A 25,970-nucleotide genomic window follows, 5' to 3' on the forward strand; every position below is an offset into this window, starting at 1 on the left:
GAAAAAAACAAATTGACATCAACTAAAAAACAACCTCAACTAAGAAACATTATCAACCGACGCTAGCTGAAAATACTCCCGACTGACATCTATCAAAAAATAACTCATTCGAATATTCATAGTTCCTAAAGATATGTTTGTTACAACTCGTTTGTCACAACCAAGAGATGATGTGATCTATGTACACATAGTAAAATAAAAGTTTTTACAAAGTTGTTATTCTTGATTACGAGCTTATATATAGTTTTAAAGATTTTCAAGGGAGTATATAGTTTCTAAAAGTGAGTTGTATTTATTTTTCTTTTATTTAATGTCATTTAAATTTTTTTTGAATGTAAAGACTCTAGTTATTTTTGTGCTCTCTTTTCTTTTATGCTCTCACCAAGTTTTCGTGACTTATCATTTTCTTTCATTTTTTTCCCTTAGATACGCATACACAAGTGGTTGTTGAGTAGCTATTTCATGGGATTTGTTGATTTACCTAGGAATTTGTTTACTTTTTTGGTAGACCTCCACTGCGTTTGATGGATAATATTTTTTTGTGACTCTAGTATAATATAACTATAGGGATAAAGGTAAGAATAGATATAAAAAAAAAATTTATTTTGAGATGTAAATAATCATATTTTATAGATATATTTATGATGTAATTATGATGTTTTGAGACATTTTGATGATTAATATGTATTACTATTAGTTTATATTTTGAAAATTATGTCAAAGGTTTATGTTGTGACGTATAACCTTAATATCTAATTGATGGATCTTAATATAAAGAGAGATTTATATGGATATATGATATATAAAACTATCTCGAATGTTCGGTAACTCCTTCTAATTGATTTTTTAACGATGATTTGGAGTGAGATACTTTTAAGCTTGATCAGACAAAGAAAATTATAATCTTTAAGCGATCATGATGGAAGAGTGGGTCCCCACAATCTTCTTCCCTATCTTAACTTTTTAGGGGAAGATAATGAAAGATTGTGTTGTGTGTGAGTGAGGGATTGAGTTTTTCTTCTGTTTTTTTTTTTTTTTTTTCTGTCTATGATGCATTTGACTGAACTCTGATTCTTTTTTCTTTTTACATCAACTCTTGGCTTCTTAGTGTGTCACAGTGACTTCAGTCCTTTCTACTAAGGGTGTGTTTGACTTAAGAGCAAGCCTAAATTGGAAAAGGGGATTTTTTTTTTCTTTCATTTTGGCCATTCATCTCTCTCTGGGGACATTTTGTTCTCTCTGCAACTATGGAAAAGCTAGGTTTAACTGAATCTCCATTCCCCAAGCTCTCTTCAGATGAGGTAATAACAATATACTTCATTAGAATAATGTTCTGTGTGTTCCTCTTTATTTGTACGTTGTCATTGCATTATTCAACATTTATTGGCTAATAATCCATGCACTATTCCTCTGCTCCACCCCCATTCCTAGATTCTGGAATTGGAAAGAATATACGAAGACATGGGAGGAAAAGTGCTAAATCGGAAGTCATGCCTGGAGATTGCTAAACGTTTTAGGTGAATTAAGTCTTATCTTTACCGTAATTGGGATTTTGTGTTTTGTTTGTAAAGATATTCCATAATTTGATTTGCTTTAATTTTGTAGTTCCTCATCAAATGGTGCTGGTAAAACTTCCTTATCATGGCAACAGGTTGTTTAAATAAATTTCTTCATCCTTTAGGCACATTTGTTATTTATGCTTAGTGTGTTATAAATTATAATTTTGTCTTGGTTTTACTGGGTTTTAGGTGCGGCTGTGGTTCAAAAATAATCAGAGAATGTTACTGGGTAAAGATATCTCATCTTCTGACCTGCTGAAAATATCTGCTGATCTTGCAGAGTCACCTCTTTTAGGAAATGGAAAAGGTTATCCATCTTTCCCTTGGACTTTATTGTTGCTATGAATTCTGAAAAGTAATGAAAAAAGTCACTGGATGGAATTGGGTAGTTTTTCCTCTGTTTGAATTTTTGGTTTTCTAGAACTAAACCATTGGAAAATGTTCTTTAAATTCACCATGATCTTAAAGCCATTTGCTTGGAGCCTACAAAGTCTTATCACACTGTCATTTCCTCAGGGGACAAAGTGTTCACCTGATTTGGGTTAAAATGCACATAGCTCCGACAACAGAAGCTTAATTTGTCGGGATAAATGCTGCTATTTCTGATGTGGCATGCTGAGTTATTTATTTAGTTTTCATTTCCAGTCTGTGAATATAGCATTCATACTACGCTGTGTGACAACAGAAGCTTAATTAGTGACGGCATTCAGTTTCGGTTCTATATTACATTGAACATGATATTGTTATGCCCCATATTGACTAGCAACAATAACATGCATGTGTGAATAATTACTTTCATCAATATTCTTCCAGTCAACTCATGATTCTTGATTTCGGTTAATGGAAATAAACTTCACAAGCAAGTTCAATAGTTTATCCTTAACCGGGTTGTTGTATGTGGCTGCAGAAATTGTGAGGCCATGGGTCTGTAGCATTCATGTGTCATGTCAGAGTTGTCGACTGTTGAGACAGAATGAAAGAGAAACCTAAAGAAATAATGATAATGATGAGGATGTTGATCCAAGAATAAAAATATTAAAAATAATGGTAATAGTAATAATAACAGTTGTATAATGGTTTGGATTAGTTTCAGCAAGTAATAGAATGCAGTGATAAGCAATGCAGAACTAATAATTGATGATTAGCAGTCATGTCCTAAGTTCAACTTGGCATTTATAATTCTATAGTTTAAATAGAATTTCTGTTCTTAATTTCAGGTAAACAAGCTGCAGCTCTCGATGACCTGGGATTTGAAGCAAGATCTACAAAAGACATTGCATGGTGAGGAATAATCTAATGAGGCTGCAGCTGTGTTTTCTGAGTTTAGCCATAAAATTCATTATATTTATTATATGAGAATAATAAGGTGTGGTCTGATTTTTGTTTGTTTCTTTCCAATCAGAAAAAGACTACCTCTAGATCCCATGTTTCTTCTGTTGAAAGCCTTTATGGTAGATAGCATTAGTAGTAAGTTAGGGGTCTGTTAGTGTCTTTGTGAGGAGTTAGTTGGGCAGGTTGAGATAGTAGAACAAATAAGGCATATTGCCTATAAATAAAGAGGGGAGTTTGAGAGAGAAATCATCTTAACATTTGAGAAGGAATTAGACTCTTAGAGAACGGGAGAGTCCTCATGTCTTGATTATCCAGGGAAATCATTCATTTTGTATCTTCTACCCTAGCCTAAGAGCTGCTGCTGCATTGACACAGCAATAGGGATTTAGAGTTCAACAATAAAATTCTTTTCTATCATTTTATTGTTAGTTTGTTACATACTCTGTGCCGAAGATCTGATTTTTTTTTTTTCCAATTACAGGCATGATGTTTCAATGTTCCTTAACTACAGAGTTCTGAGTACAGGCGAACTTGTATGATTCTTTTTTATTCTAATTTACGTATTTTAGGTTGTGAAGAAACTGAAACATTATCTTTAGAATTTGTAATAGGAGTGATAGTTTCTTTCATGCCTGCCTCATTTTACCTAAAATATTTATCTATAAGTTGCTGCAAAATAATTAATTGTTTGAATATATATATACCACGTCTCTCTCTCTATATATGTATATGTCATGATTACTTTTCTAGGTTTGTACCTGCAACAAAATGGTTGACTATGAAATTTTTTTAACCTTTATCTCTCTATCTCTCTCCTCAACTCTTCTCTGTTTCTCTTTAACCTAGCAGCTTTAGTTTCTACTTTATTTCTTACCTATTTTTGCTCATCCATTTTATTTCCATCTACCCTGCTTCTCTCTTCTCTACCAAACATGGCATAAATCTTGTATATAATTGCATTGTATGTTGTTAGGGATAATTTCCTTTGCTTCATTGGGAAAGACTGGAAAAGTCAGAAAACTGACTATGCAAATTAAATTTTTAATTTTATATACCTATGAACATTGTATGTTATCTTGATATCTTGAAATAGCTGTACTGGCTTAGTGGATGCATTTTTTGGAAATTGTGGACAACCAATTAATGGATCTTGACACATTCAATTTTAGGAAGTCCGCGTACGATATGCTGGATTTGGGAAAGAGCAGGATGAGTGGATGAATGTGAAATTGGGGGTGCGGGAGAGATCTATTCCATTAGAACCTTCAGAGTGTCACAAGGTGAAGGATGGAGATCTTGTACTATGTTTCCTGGTAAGGGAACTCTGGTACCTTTTATTCTGCTTCAATTTATCTTCCCAGTGTGTTTGTCCAGTAGCCACACGGTTAAAATATTAGCATAACCTCATTAAACTTGTGAAGGCAGTGATTTATGGTTCATTGATTTGACAATGATTGAATCAGTGATAATTAAATATGTTTAATTTTAGGCTTAAGTACTACTTTGGTCATTCTATTTTCTCAAATTCGTAATTTTGGTTCTCCTATTTGAAATAGAGACATTTAGTCTCTTATTTTAGAAAATCCATAATTTTGGTTCAATCCTCAATTTTGTCTGCATTTATTTCTTTTATTTATTATATTTTAATTAATTAAATTATTTTTTGATGGTACCTTTAAATGAATATGTTAGTTTCAGGATTTAATTGGAAAAAAAAAGTAAAAGGAATAAAACGTAAGCAAAATTGAGGATTTGATCAAAATTGTGATTTTTTAAAATAAGAGAACCAAAATTGTATTTAAGCCTTATTTTTTATATTATCTAATATATGAAGTAATAAACTAGAGTAAAATTATCAGAAATTATTAGATCATAGATGTCTTGGAAGATAAAATAAAATAAAATAATAAGCTCAATAACAATTTATGGGCACACCTCATATGCGAAAGTTTGTAACTGAATATTTAATCCTTGTTTCATTGTTTGACTAGAAAAGGTTTTTTGGTTGAATAAAAAATAAAAACAAGCAGTTTCCACCCGTTTTTTTGGTCTATTCTCTGCCAATTCTAAGATGCCTTTTTGCCGAATGAACTGAATGGCCGACCAGATTAGTCAGTTTTTTCGCTTGAAATCCATTCTGGTAGTTCTTAATCTTTGCATATGACCAAATGGGCATTGACTTATTTTGACTACTTTACTTATCAATTGGAACTCATTAGGTCTTTATTGCTTTTTCACAGGAAAGAGAAGATTATGCCCTCTATTGTGATGCTCGAATTGTAAAAATCCATAGGAAGATACATGATCCAACAGAGTGTACGTGCACCTTCATTGTTCGATTCGTCCATGACAACACTGAGGTGATCTTTGATTTCTTTTCTTCCTTATCCCTGAAACGATGACCATGTCGTGACCATTTATGCTATCAATTTTAGCTCCTTTTTTTGGTCTTTTGTTAGGTAAAATCTTCGATATTAACACTATCTGATGTTGTTTCATATGCCCATGCCAGGAAGGAGTTTCTTTTGACAGGATATGCTGTAGGCCTACACAAGAGGAATCTGCTTGCTACCCAGATCTTGCCCTTGATCCCACCTCAAGTCCCTCCTTAAATGTCACCCTAAATACCATAGAGTCCTTGTGGGGATAAATGAGCCAACTTTTTGGTATTCCCCTTTATTACTTCTGGGTTAATGTTTAGTGTTTGTTACAGTGTAAGATAGTAAGATTTTGATCTAAAAACGAGCCAGGGAACTTTGAATGGTTTCTATTTTGGTTTATTTTATTTAATAGAGAAATGTTAACATTTCATACAACAGTTTGTACAACATTTTTGTGTCTCTCTTTTCTACTCATAGGGTACATAGTTATTTTATACAATGTCTATAATTATTTTTAAAAAGTACTTCAAATAAAACTTATTCCTAAAATAAGTAAATCACTTCATTTTCTAACTGTAACATCAAATGAAATGACATTTGTTTTATAATGAATTTATAAAATAAATAAATAAAAGTTATTCTTAGAGTAATTTTTTTATGGAAAAGGAGGGCCAAAGGCCATTCTTAGGCTTTGTTTAGTTTAAAAGAGAGAAATAGAGTAAATTGAAATAAAATTGAGATCATTTGAAAAAAGAGAAATAGTATTATAAGAGTTGTTTGGTTTGAAGGATATAGGGAGGAGAGAATTAAATAGAAACACAAAAATATCATTGTGTGTAAAGAAAATCAATTATAAAACCCAATAATTTTTTTATTAAAAAAATCAATTTTTTTAATTGAAATAATTGATTTTCGTGTATGTAAACGGGATTTGTTGGACACTTGTTTCACTTATAGGTGGCAAAAAAATAGGTTACCTGTCCTAACACGGACCAGCCCAATGCAGGTTGCAGCTATAATGGATCAGACCAAAAAAGCCCCTGATTTAATTTGGACCTAAAAATGAAGCCCAAATCTTGTAAAAGTTTAATTTTTGTGGGGATTTTTGCAAGCTTGACCCGTATTGGACCACAATTAAATCAGACTAAAAAACCTACATTTAATTTGGGCTAAATATTAAACTCAAACTCTACATTTCATTGGACAAGTTTGGACCGATCTGCCCATTTTACCACCTTTTCACTCAACTAAAGAGTAAAGTAGGGGTAAAACAGCCCAAGTTTGGACCTGCGGTGAATAAGAGAGAAATTAGTCGTACGGGCCCCACATTTTTAAAACTAATTTCTCACCAAAATCCCATTTTACCAAACCACCGTCACATATTTCTGTCTCCTAGATATATGCATGCCCCCAGTTATTATCGTATATAATCCGCTCCCTCATGTTAGTCGTCTACCAAACATCGAACGAAATTACGTTGTACCTATTAAAAAATTAAAAAGGAGCCTCGTGCGTCTGCATAACTTTAACTAATCATTGACATAAAACAAATTGCACACGAAGGGCACTTCGGTTATTTTAGTTTGTTTCAGTAAAGACTTTCATTCTGCTACATACAAATAATTAAAACTTTTGTCATCAAAATTTCTTTGGGCCTGGATCGTGCTTCTCAGCAGCGGCAACGTTTGCAGGGTTAAGAAACTGTACGTCCGTAGCAAATGGAAGCAATGTAGAGGTTCTTTGCCCACTTCTCCTGTACAACAAAGTATGACATCTTAGCAGAGACCTAATTAACTGCAACAACCAGAAGCATAAGCAACAAGTAGTGTAGTATTGCCCACCTTGACATGTGTGCTAGGAAAAGCAGAAGTCCTAAGCGTTTCCTGGGTTTCATCCAAAGGCTTCCTTCTTGGCACACTCAGGACAAAAGCAGCTTGGTCCCAAGTTGCAGCAGTAGCTGTGATTCGATACCCACAGTCCCAACGCTTGTGAATCCCCTCACTAGGATACAGAAAATCTAGTTCAACCACCTGAAATTCATAAACATGAATGGAGACTCAATATTCATTCTATGAAGTTGCATTATGAACTAAACTACTAACAGATGAAAGTTCAGTCCAATAATCACCTGGTCTGAGAATCCTGCACCACGAGACATGACGACTCCCCATCTGGACCCTGAGGTGGCCATTGAAGTCACGTAAAAGCCCTCCCTCCACTTTTTGTTAATCCACTTGAAAGGAAATGAGTCACTAACTTTATATGATTGCTGCAAATACTGTGTGCCTGGAGTCCAAGATCATAGTCAGCGGAAAACAAAATTGAAATTTGCCAAATTGACATTGCCAATATATACTTTAGAGGTACTAACCCTTAGACATTACTACTAGCGAGCTCCCGTTTACAGCTCCAGCAATTGCACTGATATAGTAATTTTTTTCCCAGTGCTCCATGATCCATTCCTTCAGGTAAACCAAAACCAAAAATCCCTTAATAAGCATGCCTTGAGATTATATATTAACAGATCTACAGACTACAATCATGTAAGCAGAAAACATGAGAATGCTCACTATATACTTTCTGACACACTTACCTCTTCATTATTGGGTGAATTGTATGTTGGTTGGAAAGTGTGTAGCAAGCATGTCTTCTAAACAATACACAAATAGAAAAATAAAAGCAATGGATTGAAATTTACCTTATGGAGAAAGAAGGGTGAGAGCTCGTAAACTTGGGCAGTGAAACCTGTCCCTGCATCCATGATTAACGCCCATAGGTTCTGACATGAAGCAACACCGCTAATATATAAGCCATCCTCATTTCCTTTCTCGATGTGCTGGGATAGCCTTGTATCTGATACGTTGTAGTGATATCTACAAAATAAAACACAATCATTCCAAATGCACAACAACTCCGTTACATTGATAACTTCAAAAAATGGATAATTCTTAAATCCAAAGTCAAACATACAATATGCAACAAATACACACAAAAGGTTGTAAAACAGATTCCACGAGATGGTATGGGAAGAAGAATCACCCTCTCCACCCTTAATCTCAAGGATGGGGAAATGAGCAATTATCATCCCTATGACCCTATGGATCAATTTAAAATGCCTAAAATAGAATCATATATATGACAAAACAAACTTCATGTAACATGGGTCTATACCTTTGTTTCATTGGTCTCCGAGCATTGTAAACACTTATCCACTGGGATGCTGGCAAACCTATACGAATCTTCTTTTTGGGTTGGTCATCGTCCTCTTCTTCCATCGCCAACCGGCCTCTCTTGTGACCAATGAGCTTCAGACAAAACAAAATTAGCAATGTCAAGAACTTTACTACAATCTTTGAACGTATAAAAAAAACACAAGTATAAAGGGATAGCAAAATTGATACCTTTTGTGCCCCTTCTGTATTAATTGGTCTAATATCTGGGTTAGGGCCAACAATCCCATCAAATAGAGAAATGTATTTTGCATAGTTAGGCTCTTCATCAAACTTTAAGTTTACAACATGTTCAACAAACTGCTTAAAAGGTAGGGGACTAAAGCAGCATAGGGTCTCGGGAGATGTTCCCATTTTCTTCTTACAAACCAGAAATCCTTTGTTTTCCCCCTGAGAAAATAATGTTAGAGACCAACAATTCTGAACATAATAATAAAACTTCAATCATTTTAATATGTCCAACCTGGAAACCCTGCCAAGGAAGGCGACCTCGAAGAAGAAAAATCAGTGTATATGCAAGAGATTCCAAGTCATCCCTCCTGCTTGCAGTTCTCCCTAAATGTGCATGCACACTAGCATAGCGGACTGTACCCCTGAAAATATTTTCCATACAAGTTAATATCAATACAAAAAACTGTATAAATAGACATATAAACATTTTCTACATGATCCAAATTCAATTATAAACACCTGAAAACATCTGGCCTTTGGTCATATTCCACATGCGAGCCCGTTGTACTATCCCTCCACTTAGTAGCTGTAAGCCCAAAATAGCAAAGGAAGTGAGTAAATGAGTACTTCCAAAATACGAAAATATAATAAATAAAAAATTAGTTGACAACTAAATCATACCTAATCCCAGATCTACAAGGAACAATTTTTTCTCATCAGGTGTCCCAGGAGCACCAAGCAGAAAATTTTCAGGCTTCACATCCCCATGCACATACCTGCCATATAATGTAGCCATACATATTGAGGAACATAAATTCAAGCATGATGAAATATCATATGTATGTTACTAATGCAGTGAAAGTAAAAGGTATATGAAAATCATATATAGCTTCACAAGAAGTGTCTGGCAAATATTAAATATTCAATGTTTAAAGGAAATAAATGCAAAACTTTATCAAGAGTTTATGTAATTCATGTATTGAAATTAGTGGGTGGTATGAAAATTACCCTCGAGAGTGCATTTTTTCCAATATAGATATTGCTTCAATGGCAATACAAGCAACCATTTCAGTGGTCATGCTGGAATTCAGAAAAACACATTAGCACAGCAACTGAAAGTCAAAATCAACTACAAAGAATACAATTTTATTCATATCTGACATAATTTCAAGGACTTACTGATGATTGCTATTATTCCAAACGTCCCAGAGGCTAGGTCCCAGCATATCCATAACCTGCACAAAGGAAATAGTGAATCATCATTCAAAATAATAGTAGTAATAATGAACATGCACTCAAGAATAAGACTCAACAACATACCATGACATAATAGTCACCCTGCCTGCCCTTGTAGTGTACTTGAGGTACACCGTGACTGCCACCGAGAGTGCTGTATAAATAAGAGGGAGAAAAGAAAAAGATGAATGGCATAGCCTAAAAATAGAGGAAAGGAAATAATGGGAAACTATAAAAAGAGACAGAATAGCACTCACTTGTACACTTGCCACTCGTAGGGTGGTCCATAGGTACATCCTTTACTAGTTCTATGCTCAAGTTTTAATGCAACCTGATCAAATAGTTAAAAAATGTGAATTTCTGAAATTAAAAACTTAAGTATTTAAACGTAAGAAATATGACTTCTCATTCAATACTGAAAGGATTCACATACCTCTACAGCTCCAGATCCAGTTCTCTCATTCAAATTTCCACCAGTACGTCGCCCTACATATACTTGACCAAATCCACCCTTGCCAAGTTTTCTTTCTACTTTATACCAAGGGGAATTACCCACTTGGATCTGTCAGCATAAGAGAACAAAATTAGGATACAAGTATCAGCAGGACAAGTTACCATGCATATATATGCCTCATAATTACAAGGTTCAATTAGAGCAAAAGAACATCTATTGCAAGGAATTACATTTAGTGATATCCACGACCAAAGAGAAATATGAGAAAACTAATACGACAAAAAAAATTTGTAGAACCCTCTGTAGAGACTGCTAAGTGCCAAACAACTTCATTTTCAATATGCATGCTCTTTTTAATTTGTTAGAGTGACTTTTCAATCTGCTAGTGTTACACTGCAAGCCAAACATGTTTTTTGGTTTGCATCCATAATCTCACTCCAACCTTTACTCTAAAATGGAAATACATGTCATTGGACCAAAAGATCATATAATACTATATCTAGTGCCAAAATCATATCTGTAAGGACATGAAATGTTGACTAATTTTAAGTAGTGCCAGCTAAATTTTAGAGAGATAAGTATTGGTTTGGGACATCATCACAAATATGGAGCATAGACAAACACATAACAATTACCAACACACTAAATATTCAATATTCACTTTATACTTGAAATAGGATTGTTTCATATGTATGAATAAATTGTATTGGCAGTGGATTATTTCATAGAAAGATTAGGTGGACATGACAGCATGTAAAAACAAAGCAGACAAGCAATTGTGCCACTATTAGGGTGTTTGTTTCTGTGTCGGACTTGAATGTTACACACATTCTACAGAAGTGATAATATACAGCTCCTGCGTATTTGAAGAAAATCGACATGATTATGTGAGTATTGGACATGTGTCAAAACACACAGTGTGTTAAAAGAAAACCAAAAGAGAATGTTCAAAACAACACATAAAACCTGTTTTTCAGAAACCAATAAAAGAATAGCATGATATTTCTCATTCCCTGACCAAATTACAGACTAGAAAAAGCAAGGGAAAATATAAGACCGCTACACTGCACAGAAACCAACATTGTCAAACATGATTTCCACTTCTACATGAACGCTTTTACAAAGCCAGATTACCAAAGTTCAAGTCAATTTTCAAGAAACAACTCATGAAGTAATGATCATATGCTATCTGTAACCAAGCAGTCCAGCTCTCAGAGCCAGTGCTCAACAAGCAAGGCACAATCACAGTCACAATCAAGACTTAACAAGAGGGAGGGAAACCCGACCACTAATAAACCCTAAGCAAAGTTTCAATGATCTAACCCAAAAACTGTCAGTGTCAAAGACAATGATTTCCAGATTTTCAAAAATGTCCGTTATAAACCAAAAGACAAAACTTTCATTATGATATCCATCCAATAGTCGCAAATAATACAAAGTGAGAATAGAATAAAAAGGATCATACCTTCTCAGGAACCTGAGGAGCATTGGCGTCATCTTCCCCAGCGGCATTGGCCTTATCATTGCTCGGTCCCCCACTGTCACAGCCACCCATCTCTTTCTCCGCAACCCCTTCCCTCTCTGCTCCACCACCGCCAACAACACCTTCCTCCGCTACCCGATTATTCTCTTCTTCCCTCACCGCAATAGCTACGTTCTCATTTACCACTGCCACCTGCTCCGGCTGTTGCTGCTGGTTATTGGTATTATTGTTGTTGTTGTTATTGTTACTCTCCGGCACTGCCGCTGCTGCTGCCGCCGCCGCACGCCGCCGACGAGTCCTCGTCGCAATAGCCTCTCCCTCCACCACGGGACTATGCTGCTGCTGCTGCTGCTTTTGTTGCTGTTGTTGTTGTTCTTGTTGTTGCTGTTTCGCTGCTGCCCGGCCCTTGCGCGCTCCGCTACGCAGTACCGGCATCGTTCATCCTTCAAATCTCATCCTCCTTCGCAAATTCCGACGAAAGAAAAGATATTTGAAATTCTAGAAACGTTTCGGTCAGAGCAGAACGACGCGCGAAATTGGCCAAAAACCTCGAAGAAGTTCTCCGAAGGAACCGCGCTGATTTCCGCCGAACAACGAAAACAGAAGAAGGAGCAAAATGTGACGAGCTGAAAAGCTTCTACAAACGATCTACACTGTCTAGACTGCTAGAAACTGTGTAAAAAGAGAGATCGTCGCGGCCGAATTAGGGTTCCAAAAAACCATAACGATCACGCAGAGAACGAAGAAACCATGGACAAAGATGAGAGAGAGAAATAAAAAAAGAGATGAAGAAAACTTTTGAGTACTTGCTCCGACACAGTACACGAGGTTTATTATTTATAATAATGGGAATGCTAATTTATTTGATTTTCTGTTTTGGAAAAAAATTGGGTCCGGTTTTCCCAGCCGTCGATTGGGGAAGATTGGACGGTTCGATTTGATTGGAAGAATAATAGATTTTTTTATGGAAATTAAAATGTATTTATATGGTAATTAATTATTTGAGAGGCGGGAAATTACTGAAAAGTGCTCAGAGTTTGCAATTGACCTGTGAAGCAAGTTTTGCCTTCTGTGTTGGTGCACTTGTGAAGGAACGCTGCAATTTACGGTCACCCACCGTTCTTGTGGTGGGGATGCTGACATCTCTACCATTGATTTCTTTGATTGTACGGTCTCATGGGCCCCAAGTCAACTAAACAAGAATCAGATGGCTTTATAGTTTGACCATATCATTGGAATTTTCCTTTTTTAATAAATTAATAAATAAATAATATAATCTAGAAAGGTTTGGAGTTATAATCATAATTTTTTTACTGCTATAATCATAATTCTTTAACATATTTTGGACTAGTTTGAATTAATTTTTAAATAATACGGAAAAATTACTTTAAAAAAATGGGTATTCAAAAAATATATTGCAAACAATGGCGACAAAGTAAATCAAACAATCTCGAATCGGCGGCTTACTAAAAATAGGATGGGACTAACCCACCTACTATGAGTAAGTGAATTGGTAAATTAGCGAACTGATCTTTCAAAATATTAAAAAGAAAATAAACTTAACCCAAATTTAGTTAAAGAATCTAAAATGTTAATATTTTTTACTAAATTAGAATATGAAATTTATCATTCAAAGAATTGAATTTATAAAAAAAAATTAATACTAATAATATATGTTTACTTTGAATAACAATAAAAAATTTGAAATAATAAAGAAAATTAGCTTCAGAAAATGCATATTCAAAAAACATATTACAAACCGTAAAGATGTATTTTTGTTATTGATTGTTTAAGTGATTTAATTAAATTATAATAGAAGTTTAATTTAATTTAAATACTTAACAAATAAATTAAAAAAATTGATGATTTAATTTTATATGTGATTAGTGAGTTTTTAGTGTTTTGAATTTAAGAGGATGGACTTTAGTCTATGTTTAAATAGATGGATGTGTATAGTAAGGTTTAGGTGTGAAAAGGAGAAATTACAAAAATCATTAATTTTCCTTCAACTCTCAAAAATATGAAACACAAATACAAAAGCTCTTATTCTACTCTCTTCTTTCTCTCCATGAAAACACATTCCTCAAAGAGTTTGAGAACTTGGTTATTTTGCTCAAAGGAGGTCTTTTTCTCTTTTCTTCAATGTTCATTGGTTGTCCCTTTGTGTGGTAAGCACTTCTCCTTCCTCTTTTATATTCCATTTTCGATCATTTTCACTAGGGCACCAATGGGGGTTCCACGGAAAAAAAGAATATAGTTTTTGGATTTGGATTTGACTTTGGGTTAGTTTTGGGTATGGATAATGCTCTTGTAATTTGAATTGCTATTGAAATTGAATAAAACTTCCACCTTGGATCAAAAGTTCCCTCATTTCTTCCTTTTCTTCATCTCAAAGCAAGTTCCTTGGGCTTGATAAGTAAGGGAAACTTTGTCTTTTTTCTATGCTTAGGTTATGATGGATTGGTTTCAAGGTTGCTGGAAAATGAATCATGTTGTTAAAAAGTGAAAGTTTGAGCATTTAAAGTCTTGAGTTTGGAAATTTGGATTGTTGATTATTTGATGAATGCTAATCAAAAGTTCCATTTGTGAAGAGTTTTAATGTTATTTATGTATTTGGAATTAATAGGAAAGAGTTTGGATTTGTTTTATGATGATTTGGAAGTCATGAGAGACAATTCTACAAAAATTTTGAAATTCTACAAAATTCAAATCCAGTGACCATTTTTGTGTCTAGTGTCCAATGATCATTTTCGTGTCAGTGACCATTTTGAGACCAATGATCAATTTTGAGTTCGATGGCCCTTTTGAGTCTGATGACTAGTTTTGAGTCCAATGACCATTTTGAATCCATAACAAGTTTCACATCCAATGACCATTTTGAGTCCAATGATCAGTCTTAAGTCTAGTGACCAGTTTGATGTAGATGTGATTAATGTTTTATTTTTCTTGCATAAATTAATTATTTTGAGATCTTAATGAATTTATAATGATATGAGATACAATTGAGTTTATGTTGTTTTATTATTAGAAGTTGACTTTATGTTGAGATTATCAAATTCACATTCATATGAGTTTTTGGTGAGTTTTTGCAAGAATTCAATGTGTTGAAAAGTCTTGGTATGCTTATTGGACTATATGGGTTCATGAGTGTAATGAACATATGAATGGTGAATCTATGATATTATAATATCTTATGGTGTTGAGATTGGTGAATGTATTTGGGATGACGTATGTTATTGATTTAATTAATCATAACATGCAAACATTGATGAATGACATTGCATGTGAGTATACACATAAGTTGGGGGTGCAAATAAGGCCATCAACCTAGTGTTGGAGATTGTCGTGGTGGCTTACGTCAAATGGGCCTATAAAATGGATGAGTGGGCGAATCTCGATATAGGTTAAGGTATTTGCAAGCCTTACCAAGCTAAGCTACTACCCACACTTATCCATTTTTTTTTATCAAAACACACTTTCTTCGTAGGATTAATTCGAGTCTCCTCAAATTGTAAAATCTTAAAGTGCAACTATGTTAAGGAACGTACTTGGGTTAATCGCTTAAAAAGTAAAATCTTCTAAGAGTAAAGAGTCAGTATGACATAACATGATAGTTGGATATGCAAATTGATAATTGTGACTTGAGAATTATGTGTTACCTGAGGAGTTATATTAGTACATGGCTATTGAAAAATGGATAATTTCTATCTCTATTAACATATTGATCTTATATTTTTTTATATGTCTTATTTTAAAACGAGCTTACCTTTGTGTGTTTCTGTTGAACTATAATGATCATGTCACTTGATACGGGAGCAAATTATGATGCAACTTCTAGGGAGCATGTCACTTGTGGTTGATATGGACTTAGTGGTGGTCTTAGGGGCAAGATTCAACCCTTCGTTATTTATTTATGTCTTGTCTTAATGGATACCAACTTAGGGTTTATATATCTTTATTGATTTTGAGTTTTGTTTATAATGTTTGATGATGTAGTGTCTTAGGGTACACATACCTTTATGTGTTACGACTTGAGGACTTTTTATGGGTGAAGTTTATATGACATGCTTGTATTTATGAAAAAAAAATATGCATATTTTCATTAGCTAAATTAATTAAAGAGTTTTAAAGGGACTAACAATGAATTTTTCTACATTCAAGCCTTAGTGTTTCGTGTAATGACATTTTGGGTTGTTACACGAACAAGGACCATAAAGTAAATTAGATCATTTCGTTTTAGCGTGCTAAAAATAAGATATGGCAAGGTGGTCCACCTATTATGTGCATGTGAGCTAGCAAGTTAGCAAAATGACCTCTCAAAAATTAAAAAAAGCTTAACCCAAATTTAATTAAAGAATCCAAAAAAGTGATAACTTTGTCTAAATTAGAATGCAATTTTCTTCTTAAAATATGACTTAATAAAATAAATTAATAATAATAACATATGTGTACTTTGAATAACAATAAATTTTTGAAATAATAAAGAAAATTAACTTCAAAAAACATAGGACAACAAGGTAAGTTGGATCATATCATTGCTAAAATTAAGATGGGACACACTGGCCCACCTAGTGTGAGCATGTGAGTTGACATATAACGAGTTAGCGAATTATTTGTCAAAAATAAAAAGCTTAATTCAAACTTAATTAAAGAATCTAAAATATTAATAACTTTGCCTAAATTGGAATATATTTTATCTTATTGAAAGAATTCACATAATAAAATAAATTAATAATCAATAATAATAATAATAATAATAATAATAATAATAATAATAATAATAATAATAATAATAATAATAATAATAATAATAATACATGTGTACTTTGAATATATAAAAAAGTATAATTAGAATAATATTAAAATATTGAAACAATAAGAACATTAACTTAAAAAATGCGTAATAAAAAAACATACTACAAACAAGGGTGATAAAGTATCTCAAACCACTTTGTTTTAGCTTGCTAAACATAGAATGAGATATGCTCACTCACCAATTGTGAGAAGGTGATCTGACAAGTTAATAGACTAAACTATTAAAGATAAAAATAAAAAATCAAACTTAATCCATATTTAATTTTTTTGTTTGAAAAAATCTAAATTTAATTAAAGAATCTAAAATATTAATAAGTTTGCCTATATTAGAATATAAATATTCTTATTCAAGTAGTTGACTTAATAAAATAAATTAAAAAGTAATAACAATAACATACGTTTATTTTGAATATCTAAAAAAAATGTGTACTTTGAATAACAATAAGAAAATTGAAACAATAAAAATATTAACTTCAAAAAATATATTGCAAACAAGGGTGATAAAGTAGATTGAATGATCTCATTTTAGTTTGCCATAACTAGGATAGGGCAAGCTGACCGACCTACCATGAACGAGTGAGCTTACAAGTTAGTGGGTTGACCCGTTTTCTTTTAAGGAAAAAAAAAAACAAAAATTCTTATTTCATAACATTAACTCAAATTTAATTAAAAGACCTAAAATATTAATAACTTTGCCTAAATTAGAATATAAAATTTCCTATTCGAAGAATTGAATTAAAATAATGATGATAATAATAATAAATATATACTTGGAATAACAATAATAACTTAAATAAATAAATTGATGTAAAAAAATATTGACTCATTATGTTTCTCTCCGAAAATAAACATTTTCCTCCTCAAGAAGTGATCTTTAAGGTGATATTACATTTATTAAGTAAATAAAATTTATAACATTCCATTTTTTTTTTAGTTTGCAGTTCGGCTAATCAAGCTTAATGGGTTATATGATCCCTAATTACGAAGAATAGGAAAAATAAATAGTAATAATTTTTATGATTAACCATGAAAATTGCTCACAATATAGGTAGAATAATTATTCAAAAAATTATTTATTTAATGGGTGAAGATACAAGTACGTGTGAATACTCACAATATATATATATATATATATATATATATATATATATATATATATATATATATATATATATATATATATATATGGGTGCGCACGCGTGTAATATTAATTATTTTTGTGATTTTTCTTTTGAGAGCAAAGGTACAGAAGCCTTTCCTTCATCTTTCTCCTTGAAACCTTAACCCGATTTTCTCCTTTATCTTTAATTACAGAGGAACGTGAACAAAAGTCATTGTCTTGCTTTGATAGAAAAATATATCACTCTATGCATATCTAATTTTCTATATTTTTATTCTTCATTGGTATTGTATTTTTCTAATTATCTTGTGGTGTTTGAGATTTAATTTATTAGATTTTGATATCATACTAAATTACTAATCACTTTGGTAATGGTATTTTATTGTGTGAAACATTTTTTGACCTTGCTCTTAAAAGATTATCAAGGTAAAATATTAGTGTGCCAAACTCATGGGAAGAGAATAAGAGATCCATGTTTGGAACTCACCTTGGGCATAGAGCTTCTTTCTCACCTTAAAGTACCCACCTTGCCTAGTCTAATGCTGGAAACTAGAGTATCTTTCATGGTCATATGCCCATTACAAGAACAAAATATCAACAAAGGGAGTTCTACCACCTCAACACCTTCGACCTACCATGATTCTGTATCACCGACCATGGTTCTGTATCACTAATTATAACTTGTTTTCTGTATATCATTCAAAAGTTATTATTTATTGAATGAGTTGAGAGTGATAGTTAGTTATTTATATGTGTGCATACCTTGTAATTATGTTGATTGTGGTTGGAAGAAGCAAGGAGGATTTATCTAAATAAATAATGTATTTTTTTATATTAAAAATAAATGAAGGTCACTGAATGGGTATAATAGAAATTGGAAAACTAATTTTAGTGGTCGTTCACAATTTTTCTCGACAATAGAAATGGTTTTTACCAACATTCATTATAATGGCCGATAATGGCTTTACTGACCGTAGAAAAGCTGACCATAATATAATTGTCGATATTTTTTTTTGTGGCTATTTTTATTGCTAGTAAAAAGGTACAATACTTGTCGGCAAAAGTGATTTTTGATGTAGTGAACAAACCCATTTTGCTGCGTTTATCTGCTTTTTTCTCTATTTCTTCATTGGCCATGTCCACAACCATCAAGAATAATTACAACTCTTTTTTCAAAAGAACAAGAACAAGAATTGAATTTGAATATTGGAATTTGAAGGAGGAAGTTGACAATGTCAAATGCAACGAACAATAGTGGTTTAACAAAAAGAGAGGGAAGAGAAAAATGCAAGGAGTGAGATAATTTTTTTTTCTTCGTGCTTCATGCTTGGGACAAAAAGTTATCCTATAATTTATCCAGCAATAAAATGCCACACAACTTAAGTGTGATTTAAGTGTTTTCTTTTTTGAAATCACCAAATATCACATTATCCATCACTCCATCCATATCTAAATCATATCATGTTTTTCTTGTACAAATATGTATATATGTTTCGAATAGAAGTGAAATAAAAGGGAAAAATAAAAAAAAATGAAAATATAAGAGGAATATGGTAAAAAAATTATTCTTTGAATGGATAGTAATAAGAAGGAAAACAAGTAAGGAAATTTCTTTATACTTGTTTAAATTAATTAATTTAAAAAATTATTATACTAATTAAAATTTCTCCATTTTTCTCAACATAAATTATTAATGATTTTTTTATTTTGTGTTATAAAATTAATTATTTTTTAAAGGCTTAAGAACTTGTGAATGAAAATAGTATCCTTTTAAGTATGATGATGGTTTGGCTTTAGTATACTGAAATTGAAAATATTATTTAATTATAAAGGTAAATTGAAAATTATAAATAAAAGCCCGTCTAGCTCAGTTGGTAGAGCGCAAGGCTCTTAACCTTGTGGTCGTGGGTTCGAGCCCCACGGTGGGCGTAGGCGTAGGTTTTTTCATTGACCTTTTATTATTTTAATATTTTTGCCTATGGTATGGGTCTTAATAAACGAATAAGAAAGGCCCATATACGACGAGTCCACGACAAGCTCATATTTCTGACGATCATTGAGAGCCCAGCAATAATTAAGGACCGTCACTAAGTTAAAAGATATTACTGCCTTCATTCTAAAATGTGTTAGTGTTGTTATCAGTATTTATTGATATTAAATCTTTTTTATATAAATTAGAATAATTATCATAAATAAAAATTATTTTAGGACCTATTTTTCAATGAGAACATTTTTGTAAGTTTTTCTTTAATAAGATTGTTTTAATTTCTTCTTCTTCTTAACATTTTATATCTCTTTCCATCTATCTTTTTCATCTTTATTCTATATTAAATTTTAATATTTTTAAAATAAATTATCAATAACTAAAAATGACCTTATATCACAATTTAATTTAATTTTTATGATACATGCAAAATGTAATTTACATGTTAAAAATATTTATTGATTACAATTTTTATTATAATATATTCAAAATATTTATTTATCATAAACTTTAGTTATATAAAATAAACATTTATTTTGTGCATTTCACGTACTAATACTAGATAGTTATACAAAAGTCACACATATTGACTTGCTTGTTTAATTTATTTTAAATAAATTCAAGTTAATTCTAGAGGGAACCTGAATTTCATAGGCAAATGGTGCGTGGATATGATAAAGAAGTATTACTATTAGAGAATTCAATAATCTAGAGAAAAAAATATATTTGGAAACGTAAAGGATCACTCATGTTGCCACTAAGAACTTGATCTATCGCCTTTGGAAGTTGAAGAAGGGCTTGATTGAGACAGCAAAAATAAGAAGAAACAACACTACAAACCCAGAAACCATAATTGCACAAACTCCTATGAAGTCATGCTTGAAACCAAAATAACTTCTTATGAACTCTTGCACTGACTCATTTTCTGATTTCATCACATTGGTTATATCTCCAAACTGTGAGGCAACCAACCCGTATATGGTCCAAGCCACGGGACATATCCGATAAAACCACCTCCACCACACAGGAATGCTCTATTATAAAAAAGGTACAAAATGGGAAATAACAGTGAAAATCCACATAAAGACAAACATTGAATCCATTCATAGAAATAATGTATTCAAAGGTTGGCAATACTAACAGGTTGTGCAATGACAAATCCTGAGAAGAGGTTCCCAATTATATAAAATGCATAAGCCACAATTTAAGCAATATGTTGATTTGGTGTAACTGCCACAACCATCATGCCATAGAAGGTGAAGTAGCACAATGAGAAGTACATGAAGAACATGTACCAAAAGAACTTCTCTAAAGTCCATTCAAATCCCACATGGCATAAACTATGACAAAATATGATGTAGCTTGCATAAGAACCTAAGGTAGCTCTATTATAACCTATGACAAAAAAGGAGTGAGATGTGTTAAAATGGGTATGTAGATTGTAGTACAGTTATGTTTCCTTTCCATAAAATGATCTTATTACTTGTGCAATTGCATAAGGCAAGGCAGAATACATTCCAGCAGCTCTTTCTCTATAAAAGACAGTTCTTTCAGTGGCTACTATTGGTTGTATAGAGCCAGAAATTTGGGGTCCAATAAAGACAACAGCAGTATACATTGAACCTATGGCATTAAACAGGTCTTGTCTGCTTGAGCTGGAAGCGATCAAAAGGAATCAAAATTAAAATTTCTTTTGGCTAAATTAAATTTGTTATTTATAAGTTACTGAATTTTGGCTTACTATTTGCCTCCGAGGCCCCAGAACATTGTTCCAAACATCAAGGCTACCACAATAGTTGCAAGAAATCTCACAGCAGTGTATAGCGGATTGCGCCAATAGGACCAATGTTGTTTCCATAAGCAAGCCAAGCATTGGACCAAAAGTGACTGAGCGTATTGAGTAGGAAAATGAAGATCCTTCTGAACCAGGAATGGGGTTTCCCAGTTTTGCTATAAGTAACTTATTTCTCCTGAAGAATAATCATTCGTGTATAATATTCTAAGCCTTTGTGAAATATAAGTAAAAGTTAATATAAATTCATATCCATGCATATTACCTTACCTGCATAGCTCAGAATTTTTGTATATCTCATGAAAATCAACACCTAAGGTAAGTTCTTGGGCGGAAGTTGTGACTTCCAACATCCAAGTTGCCGGGTTGTAACAATCTTTGATTTTACTAACCCCTTCAATGCTCTGGCCAATAGAAAAGAATGAAAAAGAAGTAAATACAAGCAAAAACCATGGCTACCTACTTTAAATAAAATAGATTTCAAGTTGCACCTAACCTCAAAATACTTGACCAATTGACTAGAATGAGGTCCCAATGGCACAACATACATTTCTTGTCCTCCATGCTTCATTAAGAATAACTAGAATCACATGTAGCATATATTAGATTCAAGCCTAATGGACAGAACTATAAAAAACATATTCAAATATATTTTCATGTCATTTCTTACCTCATCAAAAGCTTCAAATATATCAATGCTTGGTTGATGGATGGTGCAAACAACTGTTCTTCCTGTGTCAACTGTGTTCCTAACAGTTCTCATAACAATTGCAGCAGCTCTCGCATCTAACCCAGAAGTAGGCTCATCCATGAAAATTATGGATGGATTAGCCACTAATTCAACTGCTATTGTTAGCCTTTTGCGTTGTTCTGTCAAGATACCATTCACAGGCAAACCAACCAGTGAGTTCTTCAATGGGTTCTACTCCACGAGTTCCATATGACTTCCTCAATGAACAACTAAAACCATATTTCTTTCAGATCCAAAAGTGATAACAATAACTTTCTGTTTGGTTACATGTTCGTTATGTACACGTTTATGTTAAATTTCAGGTCACAATGCAGAAGCTAAATCCTATTGCATCAAAAGGGATGCATGTCAGTTGGCAATGAGATGGGAAACCAAACAGGATCGTTGATCGGTCTCTTAAGTTCAAAAAGCCAATGCAGTTTATTAATGTACTACGGAACATTAACTTTGTAAATTGCTTTGGACCATATAACTTTAAGTAAGAAGAGAAAAACAAAGGGTGTTATGTTTTGGCTCTTAAGTCTTTTAAGCTATAAGTGCTAACTAACCTTTCTAGTGTTGGATTCAACTTGTGCTGGTAAACGAAGCCATGCAGAGTAGACCAGGGACTCATAGACGGTAACATGGGGAGAATGGATATCGTTCTGCTCACAATAACCAGAAATACGAGCAAATGTTTCTTGCCTTTTGGGGTAGCCAGAAACTTTTATGTTTCCCTCAATATTCCCACCAGTTTTCCTTCCAGCTAAAACATCCAACAATGTAGTTTTACCAGCACCACTTACACCCATCAATGCTGTGAGAACACCAAGGCTAAATGCACCACTAACACTCCCTTTATTATTGACCGTAATCTATTGAAAATACCAAAATTTGGTGGGTCCTATTTCTAAATTAGGAGAGAGAGAGTCATTACATAAGTAGTATGACCCACTAAAATTTATAGTTTCTAATACTACATTTTAACCAATAAAAAAGGGAGGGTTAAAGAGAGTGTTGCTGGCATTCCTTGAAAAGTAAAATCACTATTAGAAACCTCAATGAAATTGACTTACCTGTGGCATATCAACAGAGTATACTATTTGATCAAATGTGATACAATATGGTTCAAAAGGAAGAACCATTCCTCTTTTCTTTTCGCGGCTAGAACTCACAACTTCAATAGTTATTTCCGAATTTTCTGTATGACAGAAAAAACTGTTCACCTAAGCACATACTTGAAATTGAAATATCGTACATTCATTGGGTGTTCATGAGAGATATAGATAATATAGATCACCTAAGCGTGTTAATTCATCTTCTCGGGCTCTCCCATTTGGCATATCCCCCTCTGATTCTTCAATTATTATTGTCTGTGGCTTGCCAAATGCTGTAAAAGTAACGTATGCTTGTTAATCAAGTTTTGCTTCACTATAAGAATCTTAAATAACCAAATGTGAAATTACTTATGACTTAGGTAAGTGAGAGCCAAAGTGTATATAATGTTGAAAAGGAACATAAATCCAATCAATGCCCCAATTCCTATCCAATACCAATATTCATGTGTGAAGTACCCACGAGACTCCAAAATTTGAATTCCCAAGGTCTTATTTGAATTTGGAGTGAACTGTAATTGTAAAGAAAAATAAATAAATTACGCCTACACGTTTTTGAATAAAAAATAAATTATCTCTAAAGTTGCTAGTTAAAGAAATTACACGATTCCAATTATTCCCAAGGAATTCATTCACCATTATCGTATTCTGTTCATACATTAAAGGTGAAATCCAGTAACCCCAAATCCACCAGCTCTTCATATCCTCTGTATCATTGCCAATAAAACAAAGAAGCATTAATATCAACTGCCATTATCTGATGAATGCAACAATTTCCTTACATTCTTTAACTAAACTTACTTATTGACAGAACGAATCCACCCAATGCAAAAAGGACAACAAGTGCAAAGTACCCACATGTGCTAGCCACCACTAAGTTCCTACCAAGTGCTGCAATAACTCGGAATAATGCAGAAGCCATTTGGTTTATCAGTAATAGCATAAGGTACTGCTTTAACAACCTGCATAAAAAATGAGACTTCACACCAGAAGTAAGATTACTAGTAAAAGGGTAGAACTAGCCCTTACTCATTGAAAATAGATAAAGGAAACTTGTTTACCTCCCAACATTTGGATCAAATCCAATTACATAGTAGGTGAGAAATACCCAAACAGTAGCTTCTATAAATGCAATAGGGATCTTAAGGATCCATGAGGGAATGGCGTATGCCCACGAAGGATAGAATAGAAGGTCTCGTTGCTTGTAGAAAATACGAAGCTTTACAATTTTCATTGACATCTCAGCCAATCCATTAAACGTATGCACTATTACTGCGAAAAATAGTGCACCAGCATAAACACCTCCATCATCCAAGGAATCCCGATGCATCTCAGTTCGCAGAAAGACTGTCATGGTAAATATTGCCAGGATCATAAGCTACAAAAAACATATGAAAAAAAAACCAAAAGTAGAAACCATGTATTCAAAATAGTTATAATTTCAAATATAGTATCAAAGGATCAAACAATTGTAAATAAAAAACATTTATGCATACTGACCCAAAGAGAGACATGACAGGTGAGGTGAATGAGAAAAATTAATTTATAAGTAATTACAATGCATAAATTGCAGTTAAAGGGTAAAATATACCAAAAAATGTACAGTAAAAATTGTTAGTCTTTATATATTGTTATAGATAAAGCAAACTAGAACTCATTTGGCATATGTTGAAGATGTAAACAATGAATTCCTTTTCGTAAGCAAATACCCTCTTGAGAAGTTAGCCTTTAACAATTCCTTCTTGTCAACACCATACCTTTTAGTGGTTAATGGAGCTGGGTGGTTCTTGGACTTGTCAAATGGAGTTGCAAGCTCTTCTCTAATTATCCTCCCAAAATGGAATGACTGAAATGCCTCAGCAAATTGAGTAACAGTTACAAACCTGTGTGGTTCATCTCTGTGCGCCCAATACTGCTCTTGATCCTTTCTTGAAGTTGCCTGGCAGTAAGAGATATAAATTTTATGTATATAGTTTTCACTTTTCAGCAAAAAAAAACTTCAATCAAGGAATACAAATAGTAAACCTTGACTTACTTCTTGAAGAAAGTCAGCAACACCTTTTCTCTCACGACATTTAAAACCCACAGATTCAAAAGGTTCAAGAACATATTCACGGAGTCCTTGGTAGACAATTTGACCCTCAGTTATAAAAATAATATCATCAAAAAGTTCATAAGTCTTTGGTGCTGGTTGGACTAGAGAGATAACTGCAGTTCCATTAAGAATGTGAACATATTGCCTGAGAGACCTCACAATTTGAAAAGTTGTGGAGCTGTCTAAGACAGTGGATATTTCATCCACGAATAGAGCATTTGTTGGTCCAACCAGCATCTCCCCTGTAGTTACCCGCTTCCTTTGTCCTCCAGATATACTGCCTAGCATTTCGTTCCCCACCATTGTATCGGCACATATATCCAACCCCAAAATCTGCAAAATATTAACGTAAATACCTTGTGTGTTCATTTCATAATAATCTTTATGATAAAACATGTTTTGATCTTTCAAAATATCTCAAAATTTGGTTTGAATTCCTACCTTATATTTTAACAGAAGCTGCTGAACAGGTT

The 25,970-nt window shown here is 33.1% G+C and overlaps 2 protein-coding genes, 1 non-coding gene and 1 pseudogene across 4 annotated transcripts; 2 read left to right on the forward strand and 2 right to left on the reverse strand.

Moving 5' to 3' along the window:
- The first annotated feature begins 845 nt into the window (after window positions 1-845).
- On the forward strand, window positions 846-5,704 carry LOC100800332 (protein SAWADEE HOMEODOMAIN HOMOLOG 1). Of its 2 annotated transcripts, XM_003529705.4 has the most exons (10): window positions 846-995; window positions 1,109-1,301; window positions 1,432-1,517; window positions 1,606-1,651; window positions 1,749-1,866; window positions 2,777-2,840; window positions 3,373-3,424; window positions 4,061-4,204; window positions 5,132-5,251; window positions 5,404-5,704. In XM_003529705.4, the coding sequence occupies exons 2-10, from the start codon at window positions 1,248-1,250 to the stop codon at window positions 5,539-5,541; spliced, it is 822 nt and encodes a 273-aa protein (XP_003529753.1). In that variant the 5' UTR covers window positions 846-995; window positions 1,109-1,247; the 3' UTR covers window positions 5,542-5,704. The 2 variants fall into 2 exon arrangements, with proteins under 2 accessions (XP_003529753.1, XP_014633130.1); XM_014777644.3 differs by having other exon boundaries at window positions 870-1,301.
- A 1,084-nt stretch (window positions 5,705-6,788) lies between these two features.
- On the reverse strand, window positions 6,789-12,662 carry LOC100800869 (casein kinase 1-like protein HD16). Its single transcript, XM_006582987.4, has 16 exons — window positions 11,829-12,662; window positions 10,343-10,471; window positions 10,167-10,240; window positions 9,994-10,063; window positions 9,853-9,908; window positions 9,682-9,753; window positions 9,355-9,449; window positions 9,193-9,259; window positions 8,966-9,095; window positions 8,674-8,892; window positions 8,444-8,577; window positions 7,971-8,145; window positions 7,644-7,734; window positions 7,401-7,558; window positions 7,114-7,302; window positions 6,789-7,025 (listed from the first exon to the last, which is right to left on the reverse strand). Exons 1-16 carry the CDS (start codon window positions 12,279-12,281, stop codon window positions 6,966-6,968), a joined length of 2,172 nt encoding a protein of 723 aa, XP_006583050.1. The 5' UTR covers window positions 12,282-12,662; the 3' UTR covers window positions 6,789-6,965.
- A 6,975-nt stretch (window positions 12,663-19,637) lies between these two features.
- Window positions 19,638-19,710, forward strand: TRNAK-CUU (transfer RNA lysine (anticodon CUU)). The gene has a single exon. It is a non-coding gene; the product is annotated as a tRNA-Lys (tRNA).
- Window positions 19,711-20,551: 841 nt separating this feature from the next.
- LOC100801409 (pleiotropic drug resistance protein 1-like) lies at window positions 20,552-25,949 on the reverse strand (annotated as a pseudogene).
- Between the last annotated feature and the right edge of the window lie 21 nt (window positions 25,950-25,970).

Source organism: Glycine max, chromosome 7 (genome assembly GCF_000004515.6).
Source record: "Glycine max cultivar Williams 82 chromosome 7, Glycine_max_v4.0, whole genome shotgun sequence".
Taxonomy (NCBI): Eukaryota; Viridiplantae; Streptophyta; class Magnoliopsida; order Fabales; family Fabaceae; genus Glycine; species Glycine max.